The sequence below is a fragment of the Rhinopithecus roxellana genome, chromosome 18, assembly GCF_007565055.1.
Source record: "Rhinopithecus roxellana isolate Shanxi Qingling chromosome 18, ASM756505v1, whole genome shotgun sequence".
Lineage (NCBI taxonomy): Eukaryota > Metazoa > Chordata > Mammalia > Primates > Cercopithecidae > Rhinopithecus > Rhinopithecus roxellana.
The window spans coordinates 60137925-60154840 of NC_044566.1; the positions used below are offsets into that span (position 1 = coordinate 60137925).

At 38.1% G+C, this 16916-nt stretch overlaps 1 protein-coding gene across 2 annotated transcripts in view; it reads right to left on the reverse strand.

Moving 5' to 3' along the window:
* Positions 1 to 2515: 2515 nt before the first annotated feature.
* Positions 2516 to 16916, reverse strand: part of BRCA2 (BRCA2 DNA repair associated) — a 96679-nt gene continuing 82278 nt past the window's right edge. For both annotated transcript variants that reach the window (XM_010367067.2, XM_030922112.1), the window contains 3 exons: positions 7458 to 7702; positions 5368 to 5514; positions 2516 to 4256 (listed from right to left, as the gene is read on the reverse strand). In XM_010367067.2, the coding sequence (XP_010365369.2) occupies positions 3636 to 4256; positions 5368 to 5514; positions 7458 to 7702 (1013 nt within the window). In that variant the 3' untranslated portion in view covers positions 2516 to 3635. The remainder of the gene's footprint in view (positions 4257 to 5367; positions 5515 to 7457; positions 7703 to 16916) is intronic.

The window sequence follows — 16916 nt, forward strand, 5'->3', positions numbered from 1 at the left end:
CATTAAGACAATCAAGTCCTCGTAACTCTGGAATGTCTTATACTGATGCTGAATTTATGAATCCAAATCAATTTCCGACAGGTTGGAATCAGATTTAGCGTGAGGCCGGGCGTGGTGGCTCAAGCCTGTAATCCCAGCACTTTGGGAGGCCGAGACGGGCGGATCACGAGGTCAGGAGATCAAGACCATCCTGGCTAACACGGTGAAACCCCGTCTCTACTAACAATACAGATTTAGCGTGAGATCACGATAGACAAGACCACAGAGGACGTATGCTCTACTTCTTGTTGGCCAACAGCTTCTTTCTAATGTTCTGTGAAAAATTATTTTAAGTGTCCTATATAATGGTGCTTTTTATGGTTATTAAAAATTGTAAATGGTATCACATTTATATGGATTTGTCATTGGATCTTTTTTGATTCAACAATAAAAAAATTTAATTACCTAAATGCCAAGAAACTCAACAATTGATACCAGTTTTTCTGTATCACAGGCTTATTTACCAGTCTTTTTTTTAATAAATAGGGATCATAAAGGTAATGACAAAAGCAACCTTATAATTTAGTTGCTTATATATTTCATCTGTGTACATGAGACTGTTTTAACATTATCTGACACTACTGAAACCTGCTCAACATCTCCGTGACTACCAGCAACACATATATGTTTTCTTCATTAACATTTTAAAAACTGGTATCTCCTTTGAGTAAGTTTGGTTGACAATAGTAAATACCAATGGATCTAAGGTGTTATCAGTTTTGCTAAATTCTGTATCTCCAAGCATAACATACAATAATCTCCTAATGATCCACTTAATAATGCTCCCATCTTCCAGGCCCAGGTGGTCCTGGGTATCTTGGTTGATAGGGTGGTGGCATAACCAGCTCAATATGGATGGCTTGACTCATCTGGGCTAGTAGAGGGGAGAAATGTCAGAGAGCCCAAAGTGGAAATTACCCTCCTTTGATTTCACAGGAGTGGTTCAAATGACCAGATTCAAGCCTTCCTGACTTGGCTGGCTCCCTGCTTCAGGGTTTTGGGCTCACTTGGGCTAAGTGAGTGACCACTAGGGTTATATAACTTTTATAGAGCTCTAAAGAATAGTTTCCTGGCCTATTTAATGTCTCTTCTTCTCCTAGCTGGCCCCTGAAATAGTTGGTTTGTAAACTATAAAAATTGATCAATGCCATCAACTTTATCCCTTATAGAAATGATCTGTTTTTCCTTTCAACTCCCATGGCTCCTGATTTGTATAACTCTTTGAACACCTAGTATTGACTTGTATTGTGTCCACTGTCTGCATCATTCATCAAGCTGGCAAATGCTCTTTATGTGCAATAGGATCTCATTAAATGATTGCTGAATAAATAACACAAATTTTTACCATTATCCCTAATAATGCAGTATGTTGACTCTATACTCATTAAATTGTCACTTTTTTTCTTTTTTTTTTTTGAGATGGAGTCTTGCTCTGCCATCCAGGCTGGAGTGCAGTGGCCGGATCTCAGCTCACTGCAAGCTCCGCCTCCCGGGTTTACGCCATTCTCCTGCCTCAGCCTCCCGAGTAGCTGGGACTACAGGCGCCCGCCTCGTCGCCCGGCTAGTTTTTTGTATTTTTAAGTAGAGACAGGGTTTCACCGTATTAGCCAGGATGGTCTCGATCTCCTGACCTCGTGATCTGCCCGTCTCGGCCTCCCAAAGTGCTGGGATTACAGGCTTGAGCCACCGCGCCTGGCCTAAATTGTCACTTTTGAGGGGATAATATACACATATACTCAAGCTTCATATTTTGTTCATGTAGCTTAGATGTTATTTATAATTTATAAAAAAGAGTGTGTGCATTAAATATCTATCAATATAATGGGTGTCCTACATGAGAACAGACAATAGCAGTTTTACCAAGGATTCAAAAAAGAAAAGGAGAAATTCTTATAATTTTTTCCTGTCCTCCTGAAACCCAAGTTTTATTCCTTGGTCTAGAGTAGATCACTGCAAAATTAGAATGTGAAAACCAAACTGTTTTAGAAATAAAACTTAAGTCACATTAATAAGACTTGCAGAATACTTAAGTTACAAGGAGTAGCAAAATAGACACTTTTGTTAATGCTTTTTACAGAAGAGGAAAATCATGGATCACAGTTATGGAAGGAAACAAGTTAATTTTTTAAAAGATTTATTCTTCGTTTTAAACATATTTATAATTAGATTTGAAAACATGATATTATATATAAATTGAAGGCATTAAAACATCTGATTTAAGAACTTCTCCATGCTATTAACTCCTAGTTAGAACTGCTTTATCCCTTTTCTCTATTAAACATAAGAAAGTAACAAGTAAGGCTGTGCGCGGTGGCTCACGCCTATAATCCCAGCACTTTGGGAGGCTGAGGCAGGTGGATCACCTGAGGTCAGGAGTTTGAGACCAGCCTGGTGAACATGGTAAAACGCAGTCTCTACTAAAAATGCAAAAATTAGCTGGGCATGGTGGTGCGTCCCTGTAATCCCAGCTACTCGGGAGGCTTGAGGTGGGAGAATTACTTGAACCCGGGAGGTGGAGGCTGCAGTGAGCCAAGATCATGCCACTGCACTCTAGCACGGGTGACAAAGTGAGACTCCATCTCCAAAAAAAAAAAGAAATAACAAATGAGAGTATCACCTTAAATTGAACTAATCTGCTTTTGTGGTAAAGTTTAAAAAGGCATAGGCTCTGGGTCCTGTGATAGTGCTAAAAATAAAGCAGGCAGAATCAGTGCCAATTTGAAAGCAAGATACTTTCTCAGGTTTGAGTTTAGATGACCATTTTGTTGAAAAAAAAAAAAAAAAAACTATGAAATCTTCTGATTTAAAGTATTTGAATTTTTAGTTTTAATTTCAGAGATCACACTGGAATAGTAAAAAGGAATCAGAGTTACATTGAGGGTTCTATTTTTCTTATAATCATGCTGACTTAAGGATGAGGAATTGCTTAAAAGGAAACACCACTCTATCATATTCATCCTGCCTTTTGAACAGGATGGAACTATAGCAGAACCAACACGTGCATTAAGGAAAACTATTTCATCACGTGCGTTAAGGAAAACTATTTCATAGTGAGTTACCTTTAAAAAAAAATTCCCTAAAATAGTAGCTAAAGGAATTATTTGCATAAAAATAACTGTACTAAGAGACCTCATTTCATTTAATGACAGACTCTAAAAGAAAATGGTATGTTTATTTCACTTGTAAAATAATACTTGTAGTGAAAATCCAAAGAATTACAGATTTTTTTCCCCCACTCTTTTTTTTCTTTGTAAAGATGGGGGTCTCCCTATGTTGCCCAGGCTGGTCTTGAACTCCTGGTCTCAAGCACTCCTCCCACCTCAGCTTCTCAAAGTGTTGGGATTACAGGCATGAGCCACTGAGCTCGGCCAAAGATGTTTTTCTTGATTAGTTAATAAATTACATTTAGTTTTAAGATATGCAACTGAAGCAAAAGTATACCAATACAGAGTCGGGCCAAGAACATCTGATACACAAACACTTAGGTAAATTTGAAACTAATTTCTTTTCTCATTGTGCAACGTACGTACTAATGTGTGGTTTGAAATTAGATCCAGTCTTACAAACTGGAAAGGTTAAGCGTCAATAATTTATTGTCACCTTTGCAAATGCTTATATTTTTTAGTTGTAATTGTGTCCTGCTTATTATTCTCACATTCTTCTTTACCGGCCTGGGAACTCTCCTGTTCTTTGGTCAGAGATGTAGTACAACGTCTTTTCAGTCTGAGACAATCTTTTGAACTGGTGGGAGCAGTCCTAGTGGATTCACTGACAGATATAAATTGTTTTTCTCCTGTTGAACCAGACAAAAGAGCTTGGGTATTTATCAATGCAAGTTCTTCATCAGCTATTGAATTACTTTCCAAAAGAGAAACTTCATTGAATTTTTTAAATGGAGTCATCTGAGGAGAATTCAGTTCTTTTTTCTTTATGGGTGTTTCGTATTTGGTGCCACAACTCCTTGGTGGCTGAAATGCCTTCTGTGCAGCTGGAGAAACAAATGTACAAATGGGACTAACAGGTGGAGGTAAAGGCAGTCTACTCAAGAAATCCAAGGCTCTTCTCCTTTTGCAGTTTTTTTGGTCATCAATCTCTTTCTCCCCTTTACAAGACTTTGAAGTTATCTGGGCTGATACAGGTGTGGAAACAGACTTCCTTTTGGCCATACAAAGTGATAAAGGACTTTGATAATATAGCTCACAATTAGGAGAAGATATCTGATAAAAAAATTAAAAGGTAGCCTATCATAATTACGTACTAACATAAAAAACTAAATCGAAGTAACTTTTTTCATTGGAAATATTTAAGTATGCAAATATTACACACAATCTCCCTCCCCTAATTGCTAATAGGTTAGATGATTTCAATTCACATTATTCCTATTCTAGATGGAAGTAATTTTGCATAAGAGCATATAAAATGACATTAAAAGAAAGAAAAATGAGGAATAATCACAGTAAAAGATTAAAAGGAGGTAGGGGACACCACTTACGCTTCAATCTTTTCTTTTTTATTATTAACAGATTAAACAAACATAAACATTTTAAAGCCATCTTAAGAACAAACACTACCTGGGTTCTAATATCTACTTTTCTAGCTTTGTGACTTTATTAGGCAATTGCTTAACCTCTCTCTATACTCTCTATAGATGAGTCTCCTCATCTATAAAATGAGGATTATACAGTAAAGTCCTCACTTAACGTCATTGATAGGTTCTTGGAAACTGTGACTTTGAGTCAAACAATATACAGCAGGTCTTCGAGCAATGTCATTTCCTTCAACATCATTTTGTTAGAACACTGATGAGAAAAATACATGGTTTTGTTATACATCATTTCCCTTAAAATCAGTTTCCAAAAACCTATTGACAATGTTAAGTGAGGACGTAGGTTTTATCTCATAGGGTTGTTATGAGGATTAAATGAGTTAATATAGATACCCTTAGCAAGTATTAGCTATTTAAGAATCAGCCATTAGCCAATATTAAAGACTGTAGCTTGATTTGCATCTACTGTGATTTAACCACTTAAACAGCTTAGAAACAGCTTAGAAACAACCCTAATTGTATGGAACAGTGAAATAAATAGGCAAAAACACTTTTCAATCACATGTATATGAAAGCACCTGTTTGGAAAGTTTGCACCCAAAGTTTCATATCTTGCTTCAATAAATAAAATTTCTAAATAACCTATATTTATAGGAACCACATAACAACACTTTCTAATTAAGTTTAATTACATTTTACCATGTTTACTAGGTCCACAACAGAATATACGATGGCCTCCATATATAATACTTATAATATTCCTTGAGTTTACATTAACTTACCAGAAGCTTATTTCCTGTACCAGGAATGATTTGAGCAGTGTACGACTCTGAAGTACAGTCTTTAATTGGGGTGGACCACTTGGGATCATTTGCATGCAGTATATGCATAAGCTTGTTTTCTGCTTCATTGCAAAGTATATCAATATTCTAAGAAAATAAGCAGAAAAGTTGCTTTATAAATTGCAAACCCACGTTTGTTTCCGAAAGTATTTCCTTTAAAAGCAGAAATGAAAAGTTCAGACCAAAAAAGAATGAAAACCCAAAAATGTGATACCAATTGTCAAACATGCCAATGCAAAATTACAAAACCAGTATCAGTGATTTAGGGGAATCTAGCTGATAGGGAGAGGGGAAGAGAGAAAAAGTATGTGTGTCTGAATGAAAGAGATCTCTTTAGTCATCTAGTTTAATCAGCAAGCTGTCATATGATCTGAATTGAAGCTGGAAGATTGGGGCTCAAGTCCCAGCTCTATTTACTACTTAATAGCTGGGAATCATCTCACATCTATAAAGGTACTTCGTAGGTTAGTGAAAAGAGAAAATTGCCTCACCTACCTCACGTCTGTTCCAAGAATTAATTGAAATAATGTATAGGTTAAACTACATGAAACTGTTGTTTGAAAAGTCACAACTGGTCAAATATCAGCAGTTTCATATGGTTTAACCTAATTCATGACAGTATTTTGTAAAACTTTAAAATGCTATGTAAATGACAGTTGTCTCTTCAGCAGGACTAGTAAACTGCCTTTGAAGATGTCTCAGAGAAAATGTGGGGTGTAGGCCGGGCTCGGTGGCTCATGCCTGTAATCCCAGCACTTTGGAAAGCCAAGATGGGCAGATCACTTGAGGCCAGGAGTTCGAGACCAGACTGCCCAACATGGTGAAACCCTGTCTCTACTAAAAATACAAAAATTAGCTGGGCGTGGTGACACATATTTGTAGTCCCAACTACTTGGGAGGGTGAGGCAAGAGAATCGCTTGAACCCAGGAGGTGCAGACTGCAGTGAGCTGAGATTGTGCTACTGCACTCCAGCCTGGGGATGACAAAGCAAGACTCTTGTCTCCAAAAAAAAAAAAAAGAAAATCTGGGGTGTAAGTAGTAGATACACTGTATGGGAAGTAAATAATGACTACAACTCCCACCCCTAATTGAGAAACTAGATATAGCAGAGTGTTATTCATTATGCATAGAGTCTTTAGGTAAAATATCAACACAGCTTTCTTTATACAGCTACTCTAATGCTTTAAAAATATATTTTTATATAAATTCTGAATAACACATATTTCAAATATTAAACTATAGAATTAGGAGGCTTATTTTTTGCGTATTCTTCACTAGTTACCAATTCATGAAATCTCAAATTTTACTAGGAAGCAGCATTGCATAGCAGTTCCTAGTTTGGGTTCTGCATTCGATGGCCTAAGTATGGATCCTAGTTTTATTAACTTGGCATTTGACCTAAGGCAAGCTATTTAACCTGTTTCTCACTGATAAAATAGAAAAACAGTTCCCTACCTCATAGGGTTGTGGGAGAATGAAATGAGAAGCTTAGAACAAGGTCTGACACATAGTAAACACTCAATAAACACCAGCTAATATTATATAATGTATATACAGATTTAAGCAAAAAATGCATACATGATCTAGGGAAAATAATTTCAGTGTCTCTTATCTGGGATTAATTCAAATCAAAGAGATATAATCTGTATAAAACACTAGATATGGAGTTTAAATGTAAACCTGTAGTCTCCATATTATTAACTAACCACAATGCCAACTGCTGCAAACCACAGATAACTCATATTATTCTTGTAACCAATTTCCAGTTTGCTTACATAGTCTGCATTTCTGAACATCTTTCTCACAAATTCTCCTAACTCATTTCCCTTCAAGTCATTCTTCCCTTTCTAGTTGCTGTCATTTCCCCATTCCCCCATCTCCTGAGGTTCATGGGCAATAAATATATGATTAAACTTTACCTCACATACTACCTCAACTATCCAATTTGTATAAAAGCTATTTCCTTGATACTTGACTGTCAAAATAGAAACATACCAAAATGTGTGGTAATGCTGAAAAGTAACCTTACCTCAACAGTATTTTTCATTTTGTTGAATGTCTCTTGAAAGTGGCCCTCTTTTGGACTAGCAGAAAACACAGAAAAATCTCCAGCAAATAAAGTAGGAAGTCTTGATTTGGATTCTGGTCGCCACTGGAGGTTGCTTGCAGCAATTAACATATGAGGCTTAATAATATCTTCATTAAGATCTATCCAAAACTTTATTGCCAGTAAATTGTAACATTCATCTGACAAATAGATGAAAGGAGCAACTCCTAGAATGGAGAAAAAAAAAATGTTATTATAGATGTGTTAGATGAATTTTAAGATGCAAGGAAGGAACCTCTAATATGCCTATTTATTTTGGTATATGCTAATAGTAAAAGCAAATCAAAATAGCTGAATTTGGTGAAAGCTCAGGTTTTCCAAAATGACCTGTTACTTGCAGTGCTAAAATTTCAACACCAATATGACAACACCTTCTTTTACTGAGGTCATGTGGAAGTAGGTATACACACACATTGCTGACAGGAGTACAGATCTGTGCAAGCTTTCCGGAGATAAATTTGGCAACACCTAGCAAAGTCACATATGCATTTACCTTTCCACCTTGTAATCCCATTTCAATCCCACTCTGAAGATAGACCTCTAATAACAGTAAAATACACATGAACATAAGATTAATGAAAATACCTGTGAACAAGGTTACTCACTGAAACACTATAATTACAAAATACTGGAAGCAGCTTTTATACATATACAGGATACAGTTGGATAAACTATGGTACATCCAAACAATGGTGTACCACGTAGCTGTAAAAAAGAGTGAGGACGATTTCTATGAACTGATTTCCAGGATACAGTGTTGAGTTAAAAAAGAAAAGCACAAAAGAAAGGCTAGAGTATGTTCCCCTTCTTATAAGGAAGAAGGGATATAAGAAAATATACATGTATCTGTTCAGTTGAGCAAAAGAAATCAGGAAGGATAAACCAGAAACTAAAGGAACAGCGTGTGAGTGGGGGAAAAAGGAGGATTAGGATTGGGACTGCAGGGATGAGGAGGAAGTGACATTAAGTATATCGTTTTGTACAGGTCTGACTCCTAGAACCACAGTGATATTTCACATGCCCAACAAACCAATCAACAAACAAATCCAACTAGATAATGAGGGAATCCAAATGGAAGACAAACATTTCCCACCTCTGTCTGCTGAGAGGGCCTGGCAGTACTGATGCCTCCACAGTAAAGTAATGAGCATATCTAGCAACCAGATCTTGGATCTAAACACCATTTTCTACTAAAAAAAGGAGCCAAGAGAAATGGCTGATTCCAAGACTAGGGCAGGCAACATACAAGATGAACTTGGAACATCTTATGATGCCAAAAAATAGGGAAGTGTTCAAAAAGTGAAGAAAGCTTGTTGAAAGAACATAGGAGTCCATATGAAAAAGCTCCTAATGGTCAAAGCTAAAAAAAAAGTTAAACAATAAAATAATGAAGGCACTAAATTTTAACCTGCAGAATAAAATAAATGTTCTTAAGTCCACACTGATATAAATAACGAAATAAGTACACTAGAGGAAAGGGCACAGCGTTTCCTTATAGAATTCCAATGAATTTCAATTAATGTGGAAGGAAAGAAACGGGAAAAAAATCATAATTAGGCAAATACCACAGTAATAATTGTTGCAAACAAAATCAACTGATGAATGCTAAAGTTTGATGTGAAATAGGATTCAGTCTCAAAGAATCTCCCCCAAGATATTTATTAACCACAAAGAAAAAGGAAGTTATTTTACAGAAGAGAAACCCAGCAGATACCACCTTAACCAAGTGATTAAGATCAACATCATTAACCCCTTGATATGATGTACTGAGAAAGACACATCACACTTCAGTGGTAGTCTTGCCAGAAACGCATAACTTCATCCTAGTCATGAGAAAACATCAGACGAACTCAAATTGAGGGGAATGCTACAAAATAACTGATCAGTCCTATTGAAAAGCATAATGATCATGAAAAATAAGACAGGAAGTGTTAAAGATTGGTAGAAAATACAGGTGAAAAAAATGACTAAATGCAATGTGGGATCCTAGAACAAAAAAGGGGAAATAGGGTAAAATACCTTAAACTCAAATAATTTTTCAAATACATCTACAGTATGGGTAATAATTATACCACTATTAACTTTCTGATTCTAATTGTACTACAGTTATGCAAGATGTTAACATTGGGGACGCTAGGTGAGGAATATTTGAAAATTCCATTATTTCTGCAACTTTTTTAAAGGTCTGAAATTAGCTCAAAATAAAAAGAGTTATAAATTTTTTTATTTTTTTTTGAGACGGAGTATCGCTCTGTGGCCCAGGCTGGGGTGCAGTGGTGCAATCGTGGGTTACTGCAGCCTCCGCCTCCCGGGTTCAAGCCATGTTGGCCAGGCTGGTCTTGAACTCCTGGCCTCAAGTGATCCGCCTGCCTTGGCCTCCCAAATTGCTGGGATTACAGGTGTGAGCCACCGCGCCTGGCCAAGAGTTATAAAATTCTAAAGTCAAAGATGGGTAGGTGCTATCCATTATTCTATCCTGGGATAAACCAGGACAGAACTGAGGCTAGGACTAGAGGTGGAAGAGGCACTAAGCATTTAATTTTACTATTTATACTTTCTTGCTTTTGTTACTCTGAGAATTATGTATCCCTTATAAATAATAGGGAATGGAAATGTCATTCTCAGATAAGGATTTGTTTATCTTATTGCAAGTGTTGGTTCATCTTTTCTTTCTTTTCATTTTACAAGTAAATGTATTTAATGGATCTTAATTTTAAACACTGCTTTTTTTTTTTTTTTTGAGACAGAGTCTCGCTTTGTCGCCCAGGCTGGAGTGCAGTGGCCGGATCTTGGCTCACTGCAAGCTCCGCCTCCTAGGTTCACGCCATTCTCCTGCCTCAGCCTCCGAGTAGCTGGGACTACAGGCACGCACCACCACGCCCGGCTAATTTTTTGTATTTTTAGTAGAGATGGGGTTTCACTGTGTTAGCCAGGATGGTCTCGATCTCCTGACCTCATGATCCGCCCGCCTCGGCCTCCCAAAGTGCTGGGATTACAGGCGTGAGCCACCGCGCCCGGCTTAAACACTGCTTTTAAAGAACTTATAAGTTTCTCAAGCATGTTCCATTTTCTAATTTTGGAACTTGCCTCTAATTATATTCAAAACTTGATGATAGTACTGTCCTTCTCCCAAATGTCCTCTTTAAATATATCTTGTTTTCCCCAATTATAAAATACATGTTTATTGAAAAACATTTAACATACAGAAAAATAAAACCTAAACAGTATAGTTTCCTCATTTCACTTTTTCCTAAGTGGAGGTTTCATGTCGGGATCAAATTCCATCAAAAGAAATGGAAGCCTTACTTATTTCTTCAATTATCATGCATCTTGTACAACTGATAACAACTGGAAGAATTTTTAGTGTAACACTTTTAGAATCCTACACTAGGTAAATCTTCACAAGGTAAAAGGATAAGAAGAAACTTGCAGCTTTGTGGTCTGGCCTACTCTGAACTTGCATAGAATTCTTCAAATCTTTTAAATTCCTTTCAGAAAATTTCACTGAAACAATAAAGGACTTAGCAATTTATAAAACCACTGTCAGATTCCACCTGAAGTGGATGCCATGGTGCGGGTGCAGATCCCCTTCAGGACCAAGGCACGTGATCCTCCAGCTTCTGGGGAGTGCTAGCTATTGACAACTCACCTCTGAGTTCCCTCTTGGACTTGCCCTCTGTTGAAAGGCACTGTCTTGCTTAAGGCTATGCCCCTCCCTGGAGAAGCCAGTATGCAATGGCTGGCTCTTGCCTCAGGCGAGCATGACTCCGAAGTCCCAGCTCCAGAAGTCCCTGTGGGATTGACTGAACCTTTCTTCTCCTTCTGCCCAATCCTGCTGCATTTGCTTCCTCACAGGTGCTGTTCCTAAGGGCATTTTCTAATCTCCTACATGAAATCTGTAAGTCTGTTTCCCAGGGAAACAGGCTTTCCCCAAAACAAATCTTTCCCAACCTAAGAAATGTTCTCATTTAATTAACTCATTATATATCACAGTGTTTCTGTAATACAGTAACAAAGCATTAAAAATATAGATGTCCCTGTTTTAAGCCCAACTCTCAAATGCTGAGTTTGCTTTTGTACAACTGATACATGTCAGCATGAAGTATAAGAAAGAATGTAAGAGCTTTAGGGCCTGAAAGTATGAGTTCAAATCAATTTATAGCATTATGACCCTGAGCAGGCTACTTAATCTCTCTGAGCTCCAGTTTCCCCATCTGTCAAGTGGAATGATAACAGCAAATGAACAGTGTGACTATGAGAACTGTATGAGATGCTGTATACCTGGAGTTTTCAACAACTGACCCCTGCTTCAACCCATGATGTCCGAAGTGGAAGTAGAAATCCAAACTGACTCCCTGTCCTTGAAGAGATCATTATATTACTGGGGCTAGCAGGCGGCTTATTTAGAAATGTACAGGTAGGATCATGGACCATGTGACAAGTGCTGAAAGAGCCAAACAAAATGCTTCAAAAGCTGGAGGAAGGAGGATCTAACCCAGACTGTAAGCATCTGACTAGGGAGGTAATATTTGAGCTGAATAATGAATAGGACGAATTCATCAAAAGGGGGAGAACAAAAGAGCATTCTAAGGAAAACAAAGAACATTTTTAAAGGTAGGAAGCATTAAATGTTATTGTGCATAAGGAATATGAAATTGTACAGTTTGTTTTATTATGTTTTAAAGTAGTTCTTTTTTTTAAATTTAGTTTTTATTTTTATTTTATTATTATTTTTTTTGAGGCAGAGTCTCACTCTGTCCCCCTGGCTAGAGTGCAGTGGCGCAATCTCGGCTCACTGCAAGCTCCGCCTCCCGGGTTCACACCATTCTCCTGCCTCAGCCTCCCTAGTAGCTGAGACTACAGGCGCCCGCCACCTCGCCCGGCTAGTTTTTTGTATTTTTAGTAGAGACGGGGTTTCACCGTGGTCTCGATCTCCTGACCTTGTGATCCGCCCGCCTCGGCCTCCCAAAGTGCTGGGATTACAGGCGTGAGCCACCGCGCCCTGCCTAGTTTTTATTTTTATAGAGACAGAATCGCACTATGTTGCCCAGGCTTGTCTCAAACTCCTAGCCTTGTGAGCCTCCCACCTAAGCCTCCCAAAGTCCTGGGATTACAAGCATTAGCTACTGCGCCCAGCCTAAAATTAAGGAGTTTAGCTGACGTGTGTATGGTGGTGGTTTAAGGCAGGAAGTCGAATGGTTTTGGGGGTATATGAAAGAGTCTGGGTTTCATTTTCTAAGGGACAGGGGACCACTGAAGATTTTAAGCTGGGAGGCATCATGACTAGATCTAGGTGTTAAAGACTTCTGGTTTAAGGTGGCTCCTTGAAACTTTCTAATAGAACTTTAACATTTAACAACAAATTAAATTTTAAAAAGTAAACATTCACCTAAAACCTACAAACATGGCATATAATGATATAAAATTTAAAATCTGGTGATTAAGAAACAGAATATTATGGATAGAGCTAAGCATAGGAAGGCTCAGAGTCTAATCTCCTTCCCCAACTAAACTGGTAAAATGACATTTTTGAGAATTCTATTATTCCTAAATCTGAAGGAAAGCAACAGAAGAAGTATCTTTCCCTTTTTCTTTTTCTGAACAGAAATGAGAAAAAACTGCAGGGGAACAAACAGGTGACCAGGACTGACTGACATAAGGAAAGGTTCCAGGATGTTACAGGATGCCTTGTGACTAATTCCCAGTACCTGTGGATGTAGCCTTATCTGGAAACACAGTCGAGGACTACTTATGATGGGGTTATGTCACAATAAACCCGTTGTTAGTTGAAAATGCATTTAAATAGGGACACACCAATTTGAATGATGATAGATTTCTCATCTAAAACCAGAGGCCAGAAGGAAGTGGCACAATATTTTTCAAGTACTGAAAGAAAAATTATCAACTACAAATTCTATATCCTGAAACAATTCTCAAGGAGTAAAGGAGAAATAAAATATTCTGAGATGACAGAAAACTAAAAGAATTTTCTCTAACTCAAAGATTGTCTAAAAGAAATTGTTCAGACAGAAAAGGGAAGATTAAAGGAGGACTCTCAGAGCATCAGGACTGAGGACAATAGCATGGAGGAAGAAACAGTGGAAAGAGTTTGAGAAATGGGCATGTATGATAAACTATTATTTCCTCATGCAGTTTATAAATTATGCTTGATGATTAAAATAAAAATTATAATACTATGATATCCAAGAAAGTAGTATTTAAAAGTAGGGAAGATAAAGGTCTGTATATGGTCACTATCCAATCCCTTTCCCTCCAAAATCAAAATGAAAGCAAAATTTTCACACTTCACTTAGAGTGATAGAATACTGATACCAGTAGACTGTTGTAAGTCATACATGTATGTTGTAACACCTAGAGAAACAACTACAAAAATCATACAAAAATACCTGAAAACACTAAAAATAAATCAAGATGGAATCCTAAAATATATTTAAGTAACTTTCAGGAAGGCAAGAAAAGAGAAATGGAGGAATGAAAAGCAGGAGAAACAAATAGAAAACAAATAATAAAATGACAGAGTTGAATGCTGGCATATCAAAAATTACCTTCATTGTAAGTGACGTAAATATCCAATCAATGGACAGAGGCTGAGAGAGTGGATAAAAAATTATAACCCAACTATTTCTTCCTTATAGGAAACTCACTTTAAATTTGACAAGGTAGATTAAAAACAAAAGGATCAAAACAGATATACTCTGCAAACATTAATCGATTTGACTTAATTGGCTTTCCTTCACGTGGCAAAAAATGTGACTTTCAATCTCAAAAAAAAAAAAAAAAAAAGAAAATGTATTTAATACATTTAACCTACTGAATATAGAGCTTAGCCTAGCCTACCTTAAATGTGTTCAGAACACTTATATTAGCCTACAGTTGAGCAAAATAATCTAACACAAGGCCTGTTTTATTAAAAAAAAAAAAGTGTTGAGTATCTCATGTAATGTACTGCATACTGTACTGAAAGTGAAAAAGAATGGTTGTAAGGTACTCATGTTTTGTTTTCAGACCATTATAAAGTCGAAAAATCCTAAGACAGGCTGGGCACAGTGGCTCAAACCTTTAATCCCAGCACTTTGTGATGCTGAGGCAGGCAGATTGCCTGAGCTCAGGAATTCAAGACCACCCTGGGCAACATGGTGAAACTCCGTCTCTACTAAAATACAAAAAATTAGCCGGGTGTGGTGGCACGTGCCTGTCGTCCCAGCTACTCGGGAGGCTAAGGCATGAGAATTGCTTGAACTGGGGAGGAGGAGGTTGCAGTGAGCTGAGATCGCACCACTGCACTCCAGGCTGGGCAACAGGGTGAGACCCTACCTCAAAAAAAGAAAAAAAGATGAGGTCATATGTGTAGGGTCCAGCCCTACAGGGCTTAGAGGGTGTTCTCCCCGTGTGCGGAGATGAGAGATTGTAATAAAGACATAAGACAAAGAGATAAAGAGAAAACAGCTGGGCCCAGGGGACCACTACCATTAAGACGCAGAGACCGGTAGTGGCCCGGAACGGCTGGGCTCGCTGATATTTATTGCATACAAGAAAAGGGGGCAGGGTAAGGAGAGTGAATATTCTAAGTGATTGATAAGTTAAAGCAAGTCACATGATTACAGGACAGGGGGCCCTTCCCTTTTAGGTAGCCGAAGCAGAGGGAAGGCAGCATACATATGTCAGCGTTTTCTTCTCTGCACTTACAAGAAAGATCAAAGACTTTAAGACTTTCACTATTTCTTCTACTGCTATCTACTACAAACTTCAAAAAGAAACCAGGAGTATGGGAGGAGCATGAAAGTGGACTAGGAGTGTGACCACTGAAGCACAGCACCACAGGGAGGGGTTTAGGCCTTCGGATGATGGCGGGCAGGTCTGCATAACATCCAGCCTTCCACAAGAAGCTGGTGGAGCAGAGTGTTCCCTGACTCCTCCAAGTAAAGGAGACTCCCTTTCGCGGTCTGCTAAGTAACGCGTGCCTTTCCAGACACTGGCCTTACCGCTTGACCAAGGAGCCCTCAAGCGGCCCTTATGTGGGCATGACGGAAGGTCCACCTCTTGCCTTCTAGGTCACTTCTCACAATGTCCCTTCAGCACCTGACCCTATACCCACCGGTTATTCCTAGGTTATATTAGTAATGCAACAAAGAGTAATATTAAAAGCTAATGATTAATGTTTATAATAATGATTGCTAATTGTCCATGATGATCTCTTTATCTAATTTGTATTATGACTATTCTTATTCTATTTTATTATACTGAAAGAGTTTGTACCTTCAGTCTCTTGCCTCAGCACCTGGGTAATCCTCCGCCCACACATATGGGTAGGCTCTAATATAATGAGTGGAGCCCTAATACACGGGGAAATTTAGACACAGACATGTACATTGGGAGAACACCATCTTACAATGAAGGCAAAGCTGGAGGCGAGATATCTACAAGCCAAAGAATGCCAAAAAATGCCAGCAAATCACCAGAAGCAAAAGAGAGAGACACTGAACAGATTCTCACAGCCTCAGAAGGCATTAACCCTGCCAACACTTTGATCTTGGATTTCCAGCCTCCAGAACTGTGAGACAACAAATTTCCGTTGTTAAAGTCCCCTGTCTATGGTTCTTTGTTATAGCAAGTAAATACACAGCATTACTCACTGAACTGGGAAAAACGATCTAGAACCAGAGACATCTTCCAGGGATATATACTGTATCACGAATAGAAACTCAAATATCCAGCCCTCACACTGTAACTAAGAGAGGAGAAAAAAAATTAATCTTGGATAAGCAGAGAGTCATGAATTACACTGAGTCATGGTGCCGACCTTCCCACTTTTTTATTTTAGTGTAAGTCCAGTGTTTTATTTCCTACAAATCTACCTAACATTTTTTTTCTATTTCATAGCACTCATACAATGGTTTCTCTTACATGCACACACACATTGATTCACTAATTGTTGAATGCAACTAATATTTTATCAAATTTGATACAAATTGTACAAATTGTAAGAATTACATCATTACAGTGAATTACATAATATGTTCCTGAAAATAGCAAGCAGAAAAGATGATTATCACTTTTTCTTTATTCTAAGATGCAGTCTCGTTCTGTGGCCCAGGCTGGAGTGCAGTGCTGCGATCTCAGTTCACTGCAACCTTCGCTTCCCAGGTTCAAGCGATTCTCCTGCCTCAGCCTTCCAAGTAGCTGGGATTACAGGTGTGTGCCACCACATCTGGCTTATTTTTATATTTTTAGTAGAGAAGGGGTTTCGCCATGTTGGCCAGGCTGGTTTCGAACTCCTGACCTCAGGTGATCCACTCACCTCAGCCTCGATTAGTATATGTTAACAAAAAAATCAAATGAAATATGAAAGTAGTCAATATT